Source organism: Vulpes lagopus, chromosome 18 (assembly GCF_018345385.1).
Source record: "Vulpes lagopus strain Blue_001 chromosome 18, ASM1834538v1, whole genome shotgun sequence".
Taxonomy (NCBI): Eukaryota; Metazoa; Chordata; class Mammalia; order Carnivora; family Canidae; genus Vulpes; species Vulpes lagopus.
Window position 1 is genome coordinate 43,350,912 of NC_054841.1, and position 21,471 is coordinate 43,372,382.

At 43.2% G+C, this 21,471-nt stretch overlaps 1 protein-coding gene across 2 annotated transcripts; it reads left to right on the forward strand.

Annotated features, from left to right (window-relative positions):
- The first annotated feature begins 629 nt into the window (after positions 1-629).
- Positions 630-14,138, forward strand: SCP2D1 (SCP2 sterol binding domain containing 1). 2 transcript variants are annotated; one of them, XM_041732344.1, is made up of 2 exons: positions 630-1,333; positions 13,332-14,138. In XM_041732344.1, the coding sequence occupies exon 2, from the start codon at positions 13,378-13,380 to the stop codon at positions 13,846-13,848; it is 471 nt and encodes a 156-aa protein (XP_041588278.1). In that variant the 5' UTR covers positions 630-1,333; positions 13,332-13,377; the 3' UTR covers positions 13,849-14,138. The 2 variants fall into 2 exon arrangements, with proteins under 2 accessions (XP_041588278.1, XP_041588279.1); XM_041732345.1 differs by having other exon boundaries at positions 630-1,233.
- The last annotated feature ends 7,333 nt before the right edge of the window (positions 14,139-21,471 follow it).

The following is a 21,471-nucleotide window of genomic DNA, read 5'->3' on the forward strand; positions in this document are numbered from 1 at the left end:
TGGGAAGTTGTATTTCTTTGCTGCAGTCTGGTTGGGCAACCAGAGTCTATAGCAGTGACTGGGGGAAAAAAATGAAAGAAAATGAGAAAAAAGTGACAATTTTCCTCCATAGTAGCTAAAATCCAGCGTTCATCCTATTCAACTACTTTATCCCGTATACTTAACCTGAGGAGTTAACTAATTTAACTAAGGATTGAAGGCACACTCAGGGTGGCTTGCTTCTGGCTTAGTTCCATGTCAATTTGGCCAACCTGGAACTACATTTCCCAGAATTCCACTCCCAGATTTCCGGGGTTAGCGTGGACCACTGACCTCGCGAGCCTGAAGGCGGAAGTGACGCTACACTGTAGCCTTTCGACCCTTGAAAGGCCAGTTTGCGGGCGCACGTGCCGTGGCAGGTCTTGGGATTGGCGCCGACCTCTGGCTCCCCGGCGGGCTGGCGGGCTGGCGGGCTGGCGGGCTGGCGGGCGGCGGGCAGCGGGCAGCGGGCAGCAGGCGGCCGTAACACTCGAGCGGCCCTTCTGCGAGATGAGCCGGCGGCGGCGGGCCTGCAGCAACGTCAGCTCCCTTCAGCCCCTCGGCCGCTGCCCGCTGGCTGGGCTCCGGGCACGGCGGCGACAGCTGTGCCACCAGCTCCCGCCCTCAGGTGTATTACATATCCCGGATTCCATGTTATTCCTAGTGGAGTTCCCGGCACACGGGCGGTGCAGCACGCGCTGCTGGTTCTGTCTCTTCGCCCGCGCGCCCGGGTTTGGTTCCAGCGATCACGCTCGTCCCCGCCGCTAGGCATTCTGGGAGAGCTGGCCGAACGCAGCGTGGCGGGCCGTGGTGAACCTGAGGCGGCGTTGCTCCGGGTGACGGACCCAGCCCTAGCCCTGGGGCGGAGGAGAAGTCACTGAGGGCTGCCGAAGAATCAGCCCTTAGAATAAAGGGAGAAGCATGGGAGGAAGTGGCTTTTTGTCCTACTAGATGTTGCCCAAATTAATACTTCCACAAGGGACGCTGGCCTTGGGAGAACGTGTTGCAGAACGACGGCAGGAAGGACGTTGGTCTGTGAAGCTCCTTGAGCTGCCCAAGGAAGCAGCCCCGGAGGAGCCAGCTTCTTCCTGGGTATCTGCGGCGTTCCTAGGTTTATGAAGCACTGAAGGTGCAGCGTGCCGGGCCTGAGCATGCCCAGCGGGTGGTCACTCTCGCCCTGCCTCAGGACTGTAATGGGAGATAATAATAAGCCCCGTGAGTTGTGACTGTTCTGGGTATGTGTGGCTGGAAGGGTTCCGAATGGCCCTGGGCAGTACAAGAATGAGCCTTTTGTTTCTGACAGCACTTGTAAAAGGTACTCTAAACACTGCCTTGTGTAGCGTCAGCATCGTTGGAAAAGTGCTTCACTTATCTCAGAAACTCTCTAAGTTTTGTTTGCTCAAGATCACTTTCACTAATCTGTGGGCAGGCATCACCTAATACGTCTTACCTAATTTCAAAAAGAGTTACCACTTGGGCACGCACATGATATATTAGAAGATAAATATAACTATTTTATTTTGGGTCTTTGCACGTCTTTACCCTTTATTTAGCTTCCTCTTAAAATAGGAATGCCCTTAAAGCCAATGAAGTGATGTCTTTTGATAGAGGGAGGGTGTGATCTCTGTTCTTTATGTTTAAAAATTTCAAATGCTTTTAAGACGTCCTGGAACTTTAAGAATATATTTATAGATGAGTTTGGTGGCATTCACTTGATTTTTATTTTTCCAGAAAGGCTTCCAGGACTTGACACTCTCCTTCTGTGGGCGTGATAGATTAATCACATTGTTGATTTTTACCCTTTCGTGTTTCTACACCTGTCTTAGCGTGGGCTACTATAACAACAATACCATCCCAGATGGCTTATACATAACAGGAATTTATTTTTCACTGTACTGGAGGCCAGAGGTCCCAAGGTCAGGATGCCAGTATGGTGCCAGCTCTGGTAAGAGCCCTCTTCTGGGTTGCAGACAGCCAGCTTCTCATCTTAGCCTCATATGGTGGAGAGCAGAGAGGGGAAGCAAGCTGTCTTATGATTGTAATTATAAGGGCACCAATCCCATTTATGAGGGCTCCACCCTTGATCTCATCTAATCCTCATTAGCACCCACAGGCACCATTTCTTAATACTATCACATCATGGGGGTGAAGTTTCACCATATGAATTTTGAGGGTACACAAACATTGAATCCATGACAATACCCTCTACCATGTAGCATGTGCCCTCCCACTGTGACTCTGGGTTTGCCCGTGTGTTGTTCTTTGGCCAATAGGTGCAAGCAGAGGCTGGAACAATAGTCACATAGTTGAGATTATTCCTGCTCTGCTTCCTCTTTGACAATGTGTGTACGTTAGCCGGCTGGAGAATGAGTGTCACATGGCATAAGCACATCAGTTGATAGACAAACTTCCAGGTGTGAATGAGCCCAGAGAAGACGGAAGAATCACTCAGTTGAACCCATCCCAAACTCATGAGCTAAATAAATGCTTACTGCTTTAAGCCAGGGAGTTTGGGGGTGGTTTGTTACCCAGCATTACTGTAGCAATAGATAACTAGGAACATCCATCAGGAACAATTCGGATGGGCTGTACGAAAGAGCTAAATATGTTGGTTTTACAGACAGTCATACCTTATAGAATTTAAATTGGAAGTTGCCCAGTAATTGCCCATTTGGGCATATTTTTGTCCTAGTCAAAGATAAATATAACAGTACCATTTGAAGTATGTATGTTGTCTTTAGGCCTTGAGCTTTGTCCAAGAATGGAGTGTCTTCACATGGGCCAGACCTTACCAATGGGAGCTGGGCTCTATTCCACATGTATGGTAGCCTCGAATGAGTTATTGGGGATTTTTGAATGAGTCTGGTGTAATTCAGCAATTAAATTCAACAGCAGCAGCTACTAGATACCCATGTAACTTCCATATGGTGGTTAGGACAATAGTGACTCAGGTTGTTTCCCAGGATGCTGATGTGAAATCATACGTGATCATTTAAATTTAAATTCCTTGTAGGGGCAGCTGGGTGTCTCAGTTGCTTAAGCATTTGATTGTTGATTTTGGCTCACGTCATGATCTCAGAGTGGTGAGATCAAGCCTTGAGTGGGGCTCCGCACAATCAGATGGAGTCTGCTTGAGATTCTCTCTCTCTCCTTCTGCCCTTCCTCTTATAAAGGAATAAGTAAAATCTTTTAAAAAATTTAAATTCTTTGTAGCTAAATAAAGTCAATTCAGTTCTTCAGTCATACTGGCCATAATCATCAGCTCCACAGCCACAGATGGCTGGCTATTGGCTACCGCTTTGGACAGCACACACAACATTTTCATTATCTCCAAAAATTTGATTGGGCAGTGCTGGGCTCCGTGCTTGTGTCCACATTTCTTATTTACAGCTGCTTTTCTGTCTAAACCTTTAGTTTCTGCTGACTACTTGATTCTGACAGCCCCTCAATCTGTACCATTTGGGAAAAATGAATTGTTGTTTTCTGGATTATTTAATAAAACTCAAGCTAACCTGTTTTGACATTTACAACATTCACTGTTCTCTTCATTCACAGGTCACAAAGCTAACTGACAGAAGGAGTATTCGTGCTGCCAGAGATGGGAGGCTCGGGGAGGAGTGAGGGCAGTTGAGAGAATTCCCCCAGTTTGAGTTGTGAAATCCCCAACAAAACTTGAGGGGGAAGGAGAATAAAATGAAACATGAAGACAGACTATTGGGCAAAATCATGCCCCACTGGTCAGGCTCTTCTGAACCTGCCCTATCCACACCCACCTAGCTGAGCTAGTGTTTGCTATGAGACAGAGCTCACAGCTTGTCTCTATCCTCTTTTCCTCAAGGAGGGATTTCTCCCCCAAAGCAACTTCTCAGATCACTCCTGGCCTCTCTTTACCCCTTTACTCGCATACATCAGATGACTCTTTAAAATTGTTGTGATTTTATTCTTTATCTTGAAACTATCTCAATTACAGAGAAAATTTGCAAGCCCCCTAATTTCCTGAATAATTTTTTAAAAGATTTTTATTTTATTTTATTTTTTTTTTTTTTTAATTTTTTATTTATTTATGATAGTCACAGAGAGAGAGAGAGAGAGGCAGAGACACAGGCGGAGGGAGAAGCAGGCTCCATGCACCGGGAGCCTGATGTGGGATTCGATCCCGGGTCTCCAGGATCGCGCCCTGGGCCAAAGGCAGGCGCCAAACCGCTGCGCCACCCAGGGATCCCAAAGATTTTTATTTTAATTCTGGTATAGTTATCATGTAGTGTTATATTAGTTTCAGGTTTGTAATATAGTGACTCAACAATTCTATACATCACCTGGTGCTCATCATAAGTGTACTCTTAACCTTCACTTATTTCATCTCTGTCTCCCTCCACATCCCCAGCAGTAATCATTTGTTTTCTACAGTTAAGAGTCTGTTTCGTAGTTTGTCTCTCTCTCTGTCATTTTTTTCTTTTGCTCATTTGTTTTGTTTTTTAAATTCCATGTATGGATGAAACCATATGGTATTGTCTTTCTCTGACTGACTTCACTTAACATTATATTCTCTAGCTCCATCCATGTTGCAAATGGCAAGATTTCATTTTTTAAGGGCAAATAATATTCCACTGTATATGTATAGCATGACGTCTTTATCCACCATGGACACTTGAGCTGCTTCCATAATTTAGTAATTGTAAAGAATGTTGCTATAAACATAGGGGTGTATGTATCCCTTTGAATTAGCATTTTTGTATTTTTTGAGCATATTCCCAGTAGAGTGATTACTAGATCATAGGGTAGTTTTATTTTTAACTTTTTGAGGAACCTCCATATTGTTTCCTACAGCAGCTATACTAGTTTGCACTCCCACCAGCAGTGCCCAAGGGTTCCCTTTTCTCTACATCCTTGCCAACACTTGTTTCTTGTGTTTTTGACTTTAGCCATTTTGACTGGTGTGATGTGGAATCTCATTGTGGTTTTGATTTGCATTTCTTTGATGATGAGTGACATCTTTTCATGTGTCTGTTGGTCATCTGGATATTGTCTTTGGAAAAATGTCTGTTCATGTCTTCTGCCTATTTTTAAATTGGATTTTTCATTTTGAGGTGTTGAGTTGTATCAGCGCTTTATATATTTTAGACACTAACCCTTTATCAGATATGTCATTTGAAGATATATTCTCCCATTGAGTAGGCTGCCTTTTAGTCTTAATTGTTTCCTTCACTGTGCAGAAGGTTTTTATTTTGATGCAGTCCCAATAGTTTATTTTTGCTTTTGTTTCCCTTGCCTTAGGAGACATATCTAGAAAAATGTTACTACAGCCAATGTTAGAAAAACTACTGCCTGTGCTCTCTTCAAGGATTTTTGTGGTTTCAGGTCTCACATTTAGCTCTTTAATCCATTTTGAGTTTATCTTTGTGTTTGGTGTAAGAAAGTGGTCCAGTTTCATTCTTTTGCATGTTGCTGTCCAGTTTTCCCAACACCATTTATTGAAGACACTGTCTTTTTCCCATTCAATATTCTTTCCTGTTTTGTTGAAGATTGGTTGACCATAGAATTGTGGGTTTACTTACGGATTTTCTGTTCTTTTTCATTGATTTATATGTCTATTTTTGTGCCAGTACCGCACTGTTTTGGTTACTACATCTTTGTAGTATAACTTGAAGTCTGGAATTGTGATGCCTCTAGCTTTGCTTTTCTTGTTTAAGATTGCTTTGGCTATTTGAGGTCTTTTGTGGTTCCATATAAATTTTAGGATTATTTGTTTCAGTTCTCTGAAAAGTGCTATTGGTATTTTGATAGGGATTGCATTAAATGTGTAGTTGCTTTGGGGTGTCTGGATGGCTCAGCCAGTTAAGCATCTGTCTTCAGCTCAGGTCCTGATCTCAGCGTTCTGGTATTGAACCCCATGTCGAGTTCTCTGCTCAGCAGGGAGTCTGCTTCTTCCTCTTGCACTTCCTCTGTGTTTTATCTCCCTCTCTCAAATAAATAAATAAAAATCTTTTAAAAAATATGTAGTTACTTTGGGTAGTATAGATATTTTAATAATACTTATTCTTCAATTCATGGGCATGAAATATCTTTCCATTTCTTTACGTTGTCTTCAATTTTTTATATATATATATATATATATATATATATATATATATATATATATATATTTTTTATTTATGATAGTCACAGAGAGAGAGAGAGAGGCAGAGACACAGGCAGAGGGAGAAGCAGGCTCCATGCACCGGGAGCCCGATGTGGGATTCGATCCCGGGTCTCCAGGATCGCGCCCTGAGCCAAAGGCAGGCGCCAAACCACTGCGCCACCCAGGGATCCCTTCAATTTCTTTCATTGCTGTTTTATAGTATTAAAAGTATGGGTCTTTTATCTCTTTGATTAATTTTATCCCTAGGTATTTTATTGTTTTTGGTGCAGTTGTAAGTGGGATTGTTTTCTTAATTTCTCTTTCTGCTGTTTCAGTATTAATGTATAGAAGTGCAACAGATTTCTGTACATTGATTTTGTATACTGCAATTACTGAATTTGTTTATCTGTTGCAGCAGTTTTTTTGCTGGAATCTCTAATGTTTTCTCTGTATAGTATCACCTCATCTACAAATAATGAAAATTTTACTTTTTACTTACCAATTTGGATGCTTTTTAATTTTTTTGTTGCTTCTGTCTGACTGCTGTGGCTAGGACTTCCAGTACTATGTTGAACAGAAGTGGTGAGAGTGGATATTATCTTGTTCCTGACCTTAAACAAAGGGGGAAAGCTTTCAGTTTTTTTCCCATTGCGTAGATGTTCCCAGTGAGTTTTTCAAGTAAGGCCTTTATTATGTTGAAGTATGTTCCTTCTTAACCTACTTTGTTGAGGGTTTTTTTCATGATGTTTGTGATGACTTTTTGGGTGGTCAATCTGGGAAGGATAAGCTGAACTCCTTCATGTCCAGAACTTTCCCTTAATGGGCCCCTCACTACCAGCCTCATAGGCAGAGGCCCCCCAGGATGGGGGCTGATAGGTAGTTGGATAACTCTGCCTTGTATTGTGGGACGTAGTTGGCAAGTTCACTGGGGCCTCATATTAAGTACTTTCATTCAACTATGCTTCCTTTAGTTATCACTTAAGTTTTATTTTTTTAATCTGTACACCCAACATGAGACTCAAACTCACAACCCCAAGATTATGAGTCCAGTGGTCTTCCAACTGAGCCAGCTAGGTGCCCCTCCCCCTCAGTTATTACTTAAAGGGAGAATTTTGGTTTCCATCTGCCATTCCTTGTCTTGGTTCTCAATTTTGTTATAATTCAGAGGGGGAAGAGAAATGATTTATTGGATTTCCCACTGACCCCGTAGTCTTAGTAAAATGTTTTCTGGTTCTTTCCATGCTTGATTTGGGCTAAATCTGTGCACCTGTCCCCCATTTAGCATGTGTCTGACCCCCAAAACCTGACATATATCTAGCTAGTTGTGCAGATTTTACTGCACAGGGGGTGGGGCTCGATAGAGGCTGATGTGGTTTAAACAGGCGTGAAGGAAAGACAGAATTTTGATGGAAATAGAGGGCAGATTGCACAAACCTAGAGGCAGGAAGTTCAAGGAATGTTCAGGAGGGAAGTGTAAAACCATCTGGTCTCCAGGGCTTCTATAGGTACATGATGAAAGAAAAGTCTGGAGAGATAGACAGGGATCATCAACTGGTGATATTTCTCTTCATCTCAAAGTCATCAGTATCTTTGCTCATTTTCCTTTGCTTGCTCTTTGTTGGACAGGAGCAAGGATCCTCTATGCCTCTTTGAGGCCCACCTTCCCTTTCCCACTAGTTCCTGCAGGATCTTGTTTCCTTTTGTATCTCATCTCCTGAGAAGAGCTAACCTTGAAAAGCATTTATCTGTGCCAGACACTTTCTACGGATTATCTCACTTCATCCTTACAGCAAAAGCCTTGGCACTTGTATGCTGTTGTCCTTACTTTGTGGTGGAGAGACAGAAATACCACATGGATGGGCAGCTTGCCCAGGGTCCTACTGCTGGGATCAAAACCCAGGCTGGAGGGAAGTTCCTAGCTGCACTATAGCTTCCTCCCATTTCCCTTGCATTTTCCTGCTCATTTTCTACTTCCCTTCTGCATATTAGTGTGTTCATGCTTCCCTTCTCCTAAGAAACACTTCTTTCCATTGTCCTGTCTCCTTACTTTCCTTCCTGATTCTCTCCCACCCTTTCCAGTGGAACCTTTTGAAGGGTCTGCTTAGGGCCAATGCTTTGCTGCCATCGCTGACACTTTGCTTCTGAAAGATACAGCACACATTAATGGCATTTGTCTGGATTCCCACTTTGGCAGTTATTCTGAAGCTCAGACTCTTTTGACCATTCCTCTTCCTTCCATTCCATCTTAGAGTCTGTCTTGGGATTGCAATTGAGATGTTGGCCAAGGGCCAGTCATCTGAAGGTTTGAGTAGGTCTGGAGGATCTGCTTACAAGACGTCTCACTCATGTGGCCATAGGCAGGAGGCCTGAGTCCCTCAACTCATAAACCTGTCTGTAGAACTGCTGGGGTGTCCTCACAATATGGCAGTGGTCTCACCTAGAGTGAGCAATTCCAGAGAGAGCAGATTGGAAGTTGTAATGTGTTTTGACTGTGTGAACATATTGTAAAACCACTACATGTCTCTTTCTTGGGCAGTTTCAATAGTTTGCATTGTATATTTATGTGTATGTTTTTCTCTCCTAAGCTAAACTGCTTTCTAGACATACTTATTTTTCTTTGTGTGTTCTTTTTTATGTGGTAAAAAATAAATGACATAAAATTTACCATTTTAACCATTTTTAAATGTGCAGTTAAGGGCCATTAAGTATGTTCGCATTGTTCTGCAACCATCACCACCGTCCAGTCTTCAGCACTTTTTTTTATCTTCTTGGGTGCCTGGGTGGCTCCATCGGTTAAGTGTCTAGCTGTTGGTTTCAGCTCCGGTTGTGATCTCATGGGTCGTGGGATTGAGCCTTGCATTGGGCTCTGCACTCAGTGGGGAGTCTGCTTAAAGATTTTCTCCCTCTGCCCCTTCCACCTGCCTGCACACTTCCTTTCTCTCTAAAATAAATAAATGAATCTTTAAAAAAAAAAAAAAAGAACTTTTTATCTTCCTACACTGAAACTATGCGCCCATTAAACAGGAATTCTCTATTTCTTTCCTCCTTTCAGCCCCTGGCAACCACTATTCTTTTTTTCTGTTTCTGTGGATTTGACTATTTTAGGTACTTAATATAAGTGGAATCATACACTATTTGTCCTTTTGTGTCTAGCTGATTTCACTTAGCATAGTGTCTTCTTTTTTTAAAAAATTTTTTATTTATTTATGATAGTCACAGAGAGAGAGAGAGGCAGAGACACAGGCAGAGGGAGAAGCAGGCTCCATGCACCGGGAGCCCGACATGGGACTTGATCCCAGGTCTCCAGGATCGTGCCCTGGGCCAAAGGCAGGCGCCAAACTGCTGCGCCACCCAGGGATCCCAGCATAGTGTCCTCTATATTGTAGCATGTAGGGGGATCCCTGGGTGGCGCAGCGGTTTAGTACCTGTCTTTGGCCCAGGGCGCGATCCTGGAGACCCAGGATCGAGTCCCGCGTCAGTCCCGCGTCAGGCTCCCGGTGCATGGAGCCTGCTTCTCCCTCTGCCTGTGTTGTGTCTCTGCCTCTCTCTCTCTCTCTCTCTGTGACTATCATAAGTAAATAAAAAAATTTTAAATATATTGTAGCATGTATAGGAATTTCATTCCTTTCTAAGACTGAATAATATTCCATTGTGGGTTTACCACATTTTAGAAAACATATAAGTGTTTTTATTATTTTTAAAAATTTAATTCCAGTAGAGTTAACATACAGTGTTATATTAGTTTCAGGTGTACAATATAGTAATTCAACAAGTCTATATATCACCCAGTACTCACAATGACAAGTACACTCCTTAGTCCCCATCACCTATTTCCGCCATCTCTCCACCTACCTCCTCTCTGGTAACCATCAACTTTTTTTCTATAGTTAAGAGTCTATTTCTTGATTTATCTCTGTCTTTTTTCCTTTGCTTCTTTTATACCACATTTTCTTTATCTGTTAATATGTTGATAGACACTTGAGTTGTTTCCATCTCTTGGCTGTTGTGAAGAATGATGCTATGAACATGGATGTCCCAATATCTGTACAAGTGCCTGCTTTCACTTATTTCGGGTATGTACCCAGGAGTGTTACTGCTGAATCATATAGTAATCCTATGGCTAATTTTTAGAGGAGCTGCCATACTGTTTCCTACAATAATGTACCATTCTCCACTCCCGCCAGCAGTACACAAGGGTTTGGCTCTCTCCACATCCTCCTCAGCACCTGTTTTCCATCTGTGTGTATTGTTAACAATGCCAGCCCAGGGCTTTCCATGATCGATGCTCAGCAAATATGTTGAGGGGATGGATATGATGGCAAACTTGAGGATCCTTGATACTCACATTGTCCAAATTCTTGTAGAACTTTTGGTGAAATTTACTGAGGAAAAGATCTCAGGAATTCTGGAACATTTCCTCAGAACACCTGGCACCTAGAAAAGTGTTATCCTGATGATAATGCTGATGGTGAATTGTGGGGAGCCCTTCCTGCCTGTGGTGAGCTGCCTCTCCTTTCTACAATGATGGCTAATTGTTGCCAGATAAAGATGTGGATCCAAGGTTGTGGATTCTTCCATGCAAACAAAAAGCCACAAATCTGGATTTTAAAATGTGAACGTGTACGTCAGTAGCTGTGGCAGATTGCATTATCAGTCCCAGTTTTTCTTGTCTCCCTGCCTCTTGCCCTGTCATGGCCTCTTCAGGGGTAGAGCGTGCTTCCCCAACCTTTGACTTTGCGCCTAGCTCTGAAGAGTTGCTTTTGCTGCTGGTTCATGGACAACAGTGGCATTGAGTCAGGGCCAAGTCTGGGCCTTTCTAACTTGCTGCTCTTGTACTTCTGCCATTACCACAGGAGGGACATGCCTGGCTGGCCCATTGGTTGCAGACAGAAGGTGGGAGATATGTGTCTAGTAGAGCAGCCTAGCCAGTCTCAGCCCAGGGCAGCACACCCCAGCCACCCAAAAGACATTTGAGAAATAACCATTTAATGTTATATGCTGCTAAAATTTTGAGGTGGTTTATTTTGACACATAATATAGCAAGAGTTAATGGATATAAGAACTAATTAAAGCTTAAAGTTATGTATTATAGTGCAGTAATAGCAACTGATAGATATAGGAACTAATAAAAGAAAAAAGATGCAGTATTTCAGGTTTGGCTTGTGCCCTCTGCTTTAGACAGAGCTCATACCAGTAGCAATGTGGATCTGCCCATGCCTCTTTTTTTTTTTTTTTTTTACATCTTTTTGTTTTTAAAGCCAGACTTATTGAGGTATAATTTACACATTTAAATGCATCCCTTTTAGTACATAGTTCTGGATTTTGACAAATGTATACAATTGTGTAACTACCACCATTCTCCCATCATTCTCCTGTACCCCCACAAAAAAAAATTATTCCCTTTGTAGACAAACTCACTTTCTACCCCCAATCCACTGGTCATTTTTTTTTTTTTTTTTTGCAGTTTTGCCATTTTTAGAAGGTCATATGAGTAGAATCATACAGTATGTCATCCTTTGAATCTGGCTTACCATAATGCATCTGAAGTTCATTTGTGTTGTGGAGTGATTCAGGAGATTATTCCTTTGGGTTGCCAAATAGTGTTCCATTCTATAATTATGCCAATTAGGTTATCTAATCTTCAGTTGATGAACAGAAGATAAAGACCTAAGAAAAGATTTGGATTTTCTCCTGTGTTTTTGCTTTAATGGACAATGCTTCTGGGAATACTTATTATATATTCTTCTATTTCTCTTGCATAAATACCCAAGAGGAGAACCTATGAGTTGTGTGCTGAGTGTATGTTTGACTTTTACCACCCTACTAAGCAGTCTTCCACAGCAATGGCAGCATTTTGCACTCCCACCAATCCTGCCACAGGAGCTCCAGTTGCTCCACAGCCTTGCCAACACTTGCCATTGTCAGTCATTCCAGTATTAGTGAGTTTGATGGGTGGGAAGTGTTGTCTCATTGTGTTTAAATTTGCATGTCCTTGGAGACTCATGATGTTGAGCACCTTTCCATGTGTATGTTGGCCATTCATACTGGACTTCCTTTAATGGTAGAAATACTTATAAAAGATCGAATCACATAAAAAGGACACATGTGGACTTAGAACTGTTTTCCCATTCGACATGCTGAGGCAGGAGTGGCAACCTAGTTGGGGAGCTGTGTGAATAATTCAGAAGGAACAACCCTGCCCTGAGGAAAAGCAGATATGGGTAGTTGGTGATAATGGGGCTCAGTTTGCTTTTGGTGACTCACAGCAATTTTATCAAGGATTTCTCACCTCTTCATTTAAAATTCTTCATGCAGATGTCTATACCAGGTGGCCTCAGGGTAAAGTCTTGGTAGTGGGAGCCACTGGATTTTGTTTAACTGCTCCATGTTGATCATACCAGCTCATCCATCAGGTACCAAAGGAAATATACCATACCAGATCTTTTTTTTTTTTTTTAAACCTGACTACACTGCTTACTAGTTGTGTGACTTTGGGTAAGTCACTCCATTTCTCCTTGCCTCGGTTTCCCCATCTGTAAAATGGGAATAAAAAGAGTACCTACTTCAGCGGGTTATAATAAAGGTTAAAAGTGTTAACACATGTACAATGCCTTCAACAGTACCTCGGCTCAGAATAAGGGCCATGTTATTATATACAATTATCATGTGAGGCTAGCAGCATTTTCTATTGATCTTAGGGATATTCCTTTCCCCCTACTCTCTCACTGTGTCTCTGAAGCTTTCTGATGCAAGTCCTGGTGCTGATTCTTTTTCCAGTAAGCATTTTTTTCCAAAAGCATTTCCTGTTCCACCAGCAGCCAGGTAATGCCAAATCTAGCATCAGGATTTGTGCCTTAAGGATTATCCACTTTTAAAGGAATCAGAATAGCTGCTCTGAGTTAGGATTATTACTGGGATAGACAGAGTTCATATCACCAAAGAACCTTTTGGAGCCATTTTCTCTTATTCCCAACATGGGGACCAGAACTTTCTGGGCTTATGAGACCAACAGCCCTGATTGGTTTGGGGTGGTGGTGGTGTGGATCTGCCTCACAATTACCTGAGACCTCATCCTATGTCACATTTTAGTATCTGTTTGGCCAATAAGACTGCAGCACACACACCAGCCTCATTACCTATTTGGGCCTTACCTTTGATGTCACAATCTGACTTGTGGATATTAATCTGGCTACAGCTGCTCACAAACCAGACGGCAAGGTCAAGAGGACCAGCACAGTAAGATGTGGAAGAGAATCGACCATCAACACAAGATCAAAGCAGGGGATGGACCTCAGGCAGGCCAGTTCAAGGAACTGGGTGCAGCTCGGGAACCTGCTGTGCCACACCCTCTAGAGCTGTCAGAATTCCAGAGCTTCCCTGTGTTTGAGGACATTAGCCATCACATCAAAGAGGTGGGGGCCCAACTGGTAAAGAAAGTCAATGCCATCTTTCAGCTAGACATCACCAAAGATGGGAAGATCATTCTGCAGTGGACCATTGATCTGAAGAATGGTTCTGGAGACATGTATCCAGGATCTGCCAGGCTCCCAGCAGACACTGTCTTCACAATCCCAGAACCTGTCTTTATGGAGTTGGTTTTGGGCAAGATGAACCCTCAGAAGGCTTTCCTTGCCGGCAAGTTCAAAGTGAGTGGCAAAGTTCTGCTTGGCCAGAAGCTGGAGAGGGTTTTCAAAGACTGGGCTAAATTTTAAGCATGTAAAATACCAAGGAAATGATCAGAACTTCTCTCCGATTATAATGTTGATTGGAAATCATGCTTAAGCTGAAGATTAAAACAAAAAATACCCAATATTTTTACTCAAATTCTTCCTGTTCAAGTTTGATTAATTTTCCTGCTGATGTGTTAATTTTCAGTAAGGGTTCTAGAGCAGTAAAGAGTGTTGGAGTGTATCACCTAAAATCTTTGTCTTTTTCTTTTTTTTTAGATTCATGTATACTATAACATGCTAGTTTGAAAGCCACACATAGAGAAATGGGTGGTTTTGACATTCATATTTAAATGCTTTCATGATTGAGTTCCTAAGATTTTTTTTTTTTTTTTTTTTTTTTTTGTGCTTTGGGAAAGAAGTGCCAACCATTATTGTGTTGGTTTGCATTCCATTTGGTAACTTGGTTCTTTGAAGAGATTTTACATTTGCAGAGCTCTAACAGGGTGGGCTCCACAGCTATGTGGGTGGAACAAGGCCTAGAGGGGATGAGTTCTTTGTGTATCATGACTTTGGATGGATTTAATTCCAAGAGAATCCAAAGGCTTAGAAGATGTTCTAGGCTACTGGATCATAAACTAGAGCATGCATCACAACACCTGTAAGGATAGTGAAAGCTCAGGTTGCTGGGCTCCACCTCAGGGTTTCAATGCTATAGGTCTGGGCTGGGGAGAACGTGCATTTCTAACAAGTTCCCAGGTGATGCTGATGGGATCACCCCTGCCGAGCACCTGCCCTAGTTCATGTTGCAGCTTTCAGTATTGGTCAAAAGTATTCTGTTCTAGACAAATGAGATGTCACCATTATTTAAATGATATGTTGCTATCATTTAAAGGATCTCCTGGAATCTCATCCTCGCATGGGCCCTTTCTGAAGTGTCAGGAGCTTGTGCTCTGAGCGTGTTACAAAACAATAGGTCATCCTGGGAGATACTCCCTTCTGGGAGCCCTGTTCATACATTAGGAGGACTTAAATGAAGCCAGCTGCAGCCTGATGTGACCTCTGTGGGTGAGTGTGATGCTTGTTCCCGTGTGACCTGTGCATACCTTTACCTTGTATACCTTTATACTCTGAAACCCACATGGAAGGGATTCCTTAAAACAGCCATACTCAAAACACATACCTACCAAATGATCCAGCTATTCCATTCTCAGGTATTTTCCCAGGAAGAAAGCAGGCATAGGTACAAGTACAAAAATTTGTACGTGAGTATTCACAGTAGCTGTATTTGTGATAGTTCCAGACCGTAAATAAACCAAATGTCCATCAATAGGTGAATGGATGAACCAATGGTGCTGTGTCATACTCTGGAGTACTACTTGGCAATAAAAGGGAAGGAATTATTGTACATACAACAGCATAGGCAAATGTCAGATTATGCTGAGCGGAAGAAACCAGGGAAAACCAAGTATGGACTGTGTGGTTCTATTTATGTAAACTAGAAAACCCACACACGGGACTGAAAGATCAGTGGTTGCCAAGAGACAGGGATGGGGAGTGGGGAGGGTTGGGAGGAGGGATTATAATTGACTATGAGGAAGCTTAGGGGTGATGGATACATTTCATTATCTTGATTGTAGTGATGGTTTCATAGGTGTATGTATAGGTAAAACATCAAGTTGTATACTTTACATACCCATGGGCAGCTCATTATGTGTCAATCACTCAGCATCACTGGAAAACCTGCCACATAGTGCAGACTTTATAAAGAAGATTTAAAGCTCTATGTCTTTCTCAGCATGAATCCTCTGACCTCATCGTGTGCCTACCTGTCCAAGCTGTTACTGATTTCGATAGCTCTGCAGAGGCCTTCCTAAGTTCCCCCTGTCAGAAAAAGGTAGAGTCGAGGCTTGTTGCTAACAAAATCTCTCTCAGAGGAAAACAAAGAGGCCCTTTGTTTAGTCCATGTTCAATTCTGTGGGAAGGGACTGAGGGTCCCTTACTGGGGGTTTATGAGTGGGGACATGGAGCACTCCCTGGTATCTTTCCTCATCTGGTCATTAGATGTATGATATGTGTGGTGCTCCTGCTAATGTCCCTGCCCAGGGGAGCAGTGGGCATCTCAGAATCTTCAGATTGATGCTGAGTACTCTTTTTTTTTTAATTTATTATTTTTTAATTGGAGTTCAATTTGCCAACATATAGCATAACACCCAGTGCTCATCCCGCCAAGTGCCCCCCTCAGTGCCCATCACCCAGTCACCCCAACCCCCCGCCCACTTCCCCTTCCACTACTCCTTGTTCATTTCCCAGAATTAAGTGTCTCTTATGTTTTGTCACCCTCACTGATATTTTCACTCATTTTCTCTCCTTTCCCTTTATTCCCTTTCACTAATTTTTATATTCTCCAAATGAATGAGACCATATAATGTTTGTCCTTCTCCAATTGACTTATTTCACTCAGCATAATACCCTCCAGGTCCCTCCACATTGAAGCAAATAGTGGGTATTTGTCGTTTCTAATGGCTGAGGAATATTCCATTGTATACATAAACCACATCTTCTTTATCCATTCATCTTTCGATGGACACCGAGGCTCCTTCCATAGTTTGGCTATTGTGGACATTGCTGCTAGAAACATCGGGCTGCAGGTGTCCCGGCGTTTCACTGCATCTGTATCTTTGGGGTAAATCCCCAGAAGTGCAATTGCTGGGTCGTAGGGCAGGTCTATTTTTAACTCTTTGAGGAACCTCCACACAGTTTTCCAGAGTGGCTGCACCAGTTCACATTCCCATCAACAGTGCAAGAGGGTTCCCCTTTCTCCACATCCTTTCCAACATTTGTTGTTTCCTGTCTTGTTAATTTTCACCATTCTCACTGGTGTGAGGTGGGATCTCATTGTGGTTTTGATGTGTATTTCCCTGATGGCAAGTGAAGCGGAGCATTTTCTCATGTGCTTGTTGGCCATGTCCATGTCTTCCTCTGTGAGATTTCTGCTCATGTCTTTTGCCTATTTCATGATTGGATTGTTTGTTTCTTTGCTGTTGAGTTTAATAAGTTCTTTATAGATCTTGGAAACTAGCCTTTTATCTGATACGTCATTTGCAAAGATCCCCCATTCTGTAGGTTGTTTCTGTAGGTTGTCTTTTAGTTTTGTTGTCTGTTTCTTTTGCTGTGCAGAAGCTTCTTAACTTGGTGAAGTCCCAATAATTCATTTTTGCTTTTGTTTCTCTTGCCTTCATGGATGTATCTTGCAAGAAGTTGCTGTGGCCAAGTTCAAAAAGGGTGTTGCCTATGTTCTCCTCTAGGATTCTGATGGATTCTTGACTCACATTCAGATCTTTCATCCATTTTGAGTTTATCTTTGTGTCTGGTGCAAGAGAGTGGTCTAGTTTCATTCTTCTGCATGTGGATGTCCAATTTTCCCAGCACCATTTATTGAAGAGACTGTCTTTCTTCCAGTGGATAGTCTTTCTTCCTTTATCGAGTATTAGTTGACCATAAAGTTGAGGGTCCACTTCTGGATTCTCTATTCTGTTCCATTGATCTATGTGTCTGTTTTTGTGCCAGTACCACACTGTCTTGATGACCACAGCTTTGTAGTACAACCTGAAATCTGGCATTGTGATGCCCCCAGATATGGTTTTCTTTTTTAATATTCCCCTGGCTATTGGAGGTCTTTTTTGATTCCACACAAATCTTAAGATTATTTGTTCCAACTCTCTGAAGAAAGTCCATGGTATTTTGACAGGGATTGCATTAAACGTGTAAATTGCCCTGGGTAACATTGACATTTTCACAATATTAATTCTTCTAATCCATGAGCATGGACAATTTTTCCATCTCTTTGTGTCTTCCTCAATTTCTTTCCGAAGCGTTCTGTAGTTTTTAGGGTATAGGTCCTTTACCTCTTTGGTTAGATTTATTCCTAGGTATCCTAAGCTTTGGGTGCAATTGTAAATGGGATTGACTCCTTAATTTCTCTTTCTCAGTCTCATTGTTAGTGTATAGAAATGCCACTGATTTCTGGGCATTAATGTTGAGTACTCTTGTGAGCACTTACCTTGCCTGGTCCAGGCACCTCCTTTACAGCCATATTTACAAGCGTCAGGCATAGTTGGGCAGGTGTTTGGGATGTTGTGTTTACGGAAATGGCTTGCCCAAGCACCTTTCCTGAATTGGTCCTAGCCTCTGGGGATTGGCCTTGAGGTGGCAGTTGCTCAGAGACGGGTTGGAGGTGAAAAGGGGTGTGAGGCAGGGAGGGGTTGCAGAGGGTCACATCTAGGCTGCCATCTGATCAAAGGGAGGCCATCCAGATAGGCTGGCCAGTGACATGACCCTTTATGGCTTGTGACAAAAACATGACCAGAGCCAGTTAGATCCTTTTCTCAGGAATTTGGACCTGGGGGGCAGAGAGAATGAGCTACAAGTGAGCAGTGGGAACAGAATCTGTCTGAAAGTCTGGGATGTGCTGTGTGTGGGGGGTGGGTGAGGGAGGTGCTGTGGGGTTGGGCAGCCACCCTGGTAGGAGGTGGAGTGGAAAGAGCCAAAGCTTGAATAAGGAGAGAGATCTGGTTCACATCTGAGAGAAGATTCCAGACCTTGGGAAATAACAGCAAACTCTTTTCAAAAGGAACAAAATTGCTTGGTGCTGGGATGCCATGTGGAGCAGCTGAAAGGACTCAGATTTTGGAATCAGAAACAGAGTTTTGAGCCCTGGGTTATAAGCACAGGGAATTAGCACACCACTCTGTACCTCAGCTGCCTTACCCAGGAATGAGGCCAGTAGCTCTTATGATATCAGGTTGTTGGGAGGCTTCTAGTAGGTCATGCCCAGTCTAGTCCCTGGCCCAGGGGCTTTCCATGCATATGAGTGAGCTCCTTATCTCTTCTGGATGAGAAGGAACAGGGGACTCTCCTTGGCTCCCTACTGCCTCCCAAGAAAGTCCACTCTTGGGGCTTTTGTGTTTTCCTCTGGGGACCTTCTTTCTGCCTTTTCATTGACACTCAGTTGGGGCCCCAGCGGGTCCATCTGGTTCAAAACACACATCTGCATGTTGCTTAGTCTGCACGTGTTTGGTCAGTTTGAGTGAAGATATTTTATATAAAATTGGATTTCTGGATTTTCTTGAAAAATTGGATTATTTGGTCACAGTGAGCCTGTACTCCAGACAATAGCTCGGAAAGCAGGGAATGGGGTGGACTCTCTGGCAACCTGGGGCCTCATCCTCCACACTGCCTCCTTGACTCCCAAGCTAAATTTGGGGGCCCTCTATCCTTGAGCCTGCACTATTGTCTCTTTCAGTAGGCCCTGCTTTGCTGGGGCCCCAGCAGATGTTTGCCTTCATGACTGCACAATACACGGTCTTACTCTTCCCCCAACAGAAATACCCTGTGTTCATTTTCTATCACTGTGTGACAGATTACCACAATTTAGTGGCTTAAAACAACACCCATTTATGATCTCACAATTTCTGCAGGTCAGAAGTCTGGGTGGGCTCAGCTGGGTTCTCTGCTCTGGTCTTGTCTCACAAGGGCTAAAATCAAGGTGTTGGCCAGGCTGGACTCTCACCTGGGTACTTGGGGGAAGAATTGGCTCCAAGCTTATATCGTTGTGGCCTTATACAGTTCTGTGTGGTTGTAGGACTGAGGCCCAGCTCCAGGCACCCAAGAAAGCTCTCCAACTGGCAGCTGTAGTAGACAGTGATAGTGAGACCCGAACATGGACCATAGCAGGTGCTGAGTTTGGCCACTCCAGGAAGGCTCTAATTTGTTTGAGCTTGGACTGTGGGACCAGACTGCCTGGGTTTGGGTCTTGTCCCAGCCTCTTCCTAACTGTGGGAACTTGGGCATGTTGCTTTTATTTTCTTTTCTCCTTTCTTTTCTTATCTATTTGCCAGCATATAGTATAACACCCAGTGCTCATCACATCACGTGCTGTCCTTAATGCCCATTGTCCAGTTATCCCATCCCCCCCCCCACCTCCCTTCTGCAACCTTTCGTTTCTTTCTCAGATTCAAGAGTCTCTCATGGTTTGTCTTCCTCTAATTTTTCCCTCAGTATATATTTATTTTTTAAAATACACTTTTTATAGAGGAAAGCCTACACCTAGGAAACCCTAGGTGTGCACCTGGCTTGGGAAATAGGACATGACCAGCACCCAGGAACCCCCCTCTCATGCCTCTTCCTCCCTCCTCACAGGTGCTCACCATTCTGGCTTCTAACATCATAGGTTTCAGTGTTGCCTATTTTTGTGTTTATATAAATGACTTCTTCCACAGCATTTTGTGTCTGAGACTCATGTCCTGTCATGTGTAGTTACAGTTCATTCACCTTTGAGTGGTGTTTTGTGGTATTTGAATTGTTTCCAGTTGAAGGTATTTCGAACAGCGCTGCTGTGAGCCTTCTTGTAGGTCTGCGTGCCCGGAAGCTCCTTTCTGTCACTTAGTATCTGGGTTTGCCCTGACAGATAGCCATGGCATAGCATCTTGCATGCAGTAGGTGCCTTGAGGAATGTTTGCGGTGAGAATCAGGAGGCAGGACGAGTCCAGAGGTAAGGTAACAGCCCATGTTGGGGTTGGGTGTGTGATTCCCCCAGCGTCTGACCTGCTCCATGGTCACAGACTTTGGACCCTGCTTGCTGGTTTTCTTTCTTTCTTTTTTTTTTTTTTGCTTGCTGGGTTTTGAAGGGAGACCCTCACAGCTGGAAGGAATTCTTCTGAGGCCTATGCTGTCCCACCTCACCAAGAACCCACAAACAGCTACCAAAGATTGTTTTTCTTATTTTTCTTTGGCAGAAAAAATTCTTCCAGACCTGTGACTTGGCTAATCACAAGAAACATCTGTGACCTCCTAAAAATATCTGCTTTGTACCATTTTGTGGAGCACAATATCTATATAGCCCAGCAGTATAATTAAGTTGATGTTTAGTCAACTCTTGAAAACAGTTGGGGGCTCCTAAAGCCCAGCACTAGATTTGCAGGCAGCCAGTGAAACAGGCTGGGAAGGAGGCCCCTGGGGATGCGCCCATGACTTTGGTGGGAGAGGAACCTGGAGTGGCCCTGGACATGGGGGCAGGGTGAGGAGTCATGGGAAATATTGTGATGGAGGGCTGTCGGGCCCACTGGGGCGCATTGAATAATGCTTATTTCCATGTCTCTGTCTGGCAGCCTCTGGAACATTTCCTGCTGAGGAAGATTTCCCTTAAAGAACTAATCAGAAAGTGTCCCATCCCAACATACCTTTTTTTGTCCTTTTGTAGCCAGAGTAGATTAAATGGGGGTACTCGTAGATTTTTCTGGAGATGTTCATGCTTTTTTTTTTCTCCAGGAAACCACATATTTTAATCAGGATTTTAGCCAATAAGGGGGAGGAGTTGTGTGTACTCTCTTTCTCCTCTCACTGATAAAGAAAAGAACATGGCTGAAGAAATTTTTTAAACAAAGGAATCCCCCAGCTTTTCAAGTTTCTTTGAGTCCCTGGTGCCCTCCAAGGCAAGATTGGAAACTGTATGGGCAAGTGATCTCAAAAGTTCTCTGAAACCTGGAGGACCCCTTTCAAACATGGGTGTTTTCAGGAATGCCTTCAAAGCAGAAGCTGATTTGAGGCATGGCATTCAAAGGGCCTCTAGGGAGTTTGATGAGAAGTCTGGAGCTAGGAAGACAGCCC

Excerpts from the sequence above, each read along its gene's own strand:
- SCP2D1 (XM_041732344.1), top strand. The coding sequence starts at position 13,378 with ATGTGGAAGAGAATCGACCATCAACACAAGATCAAAGCAGGGGATGGA.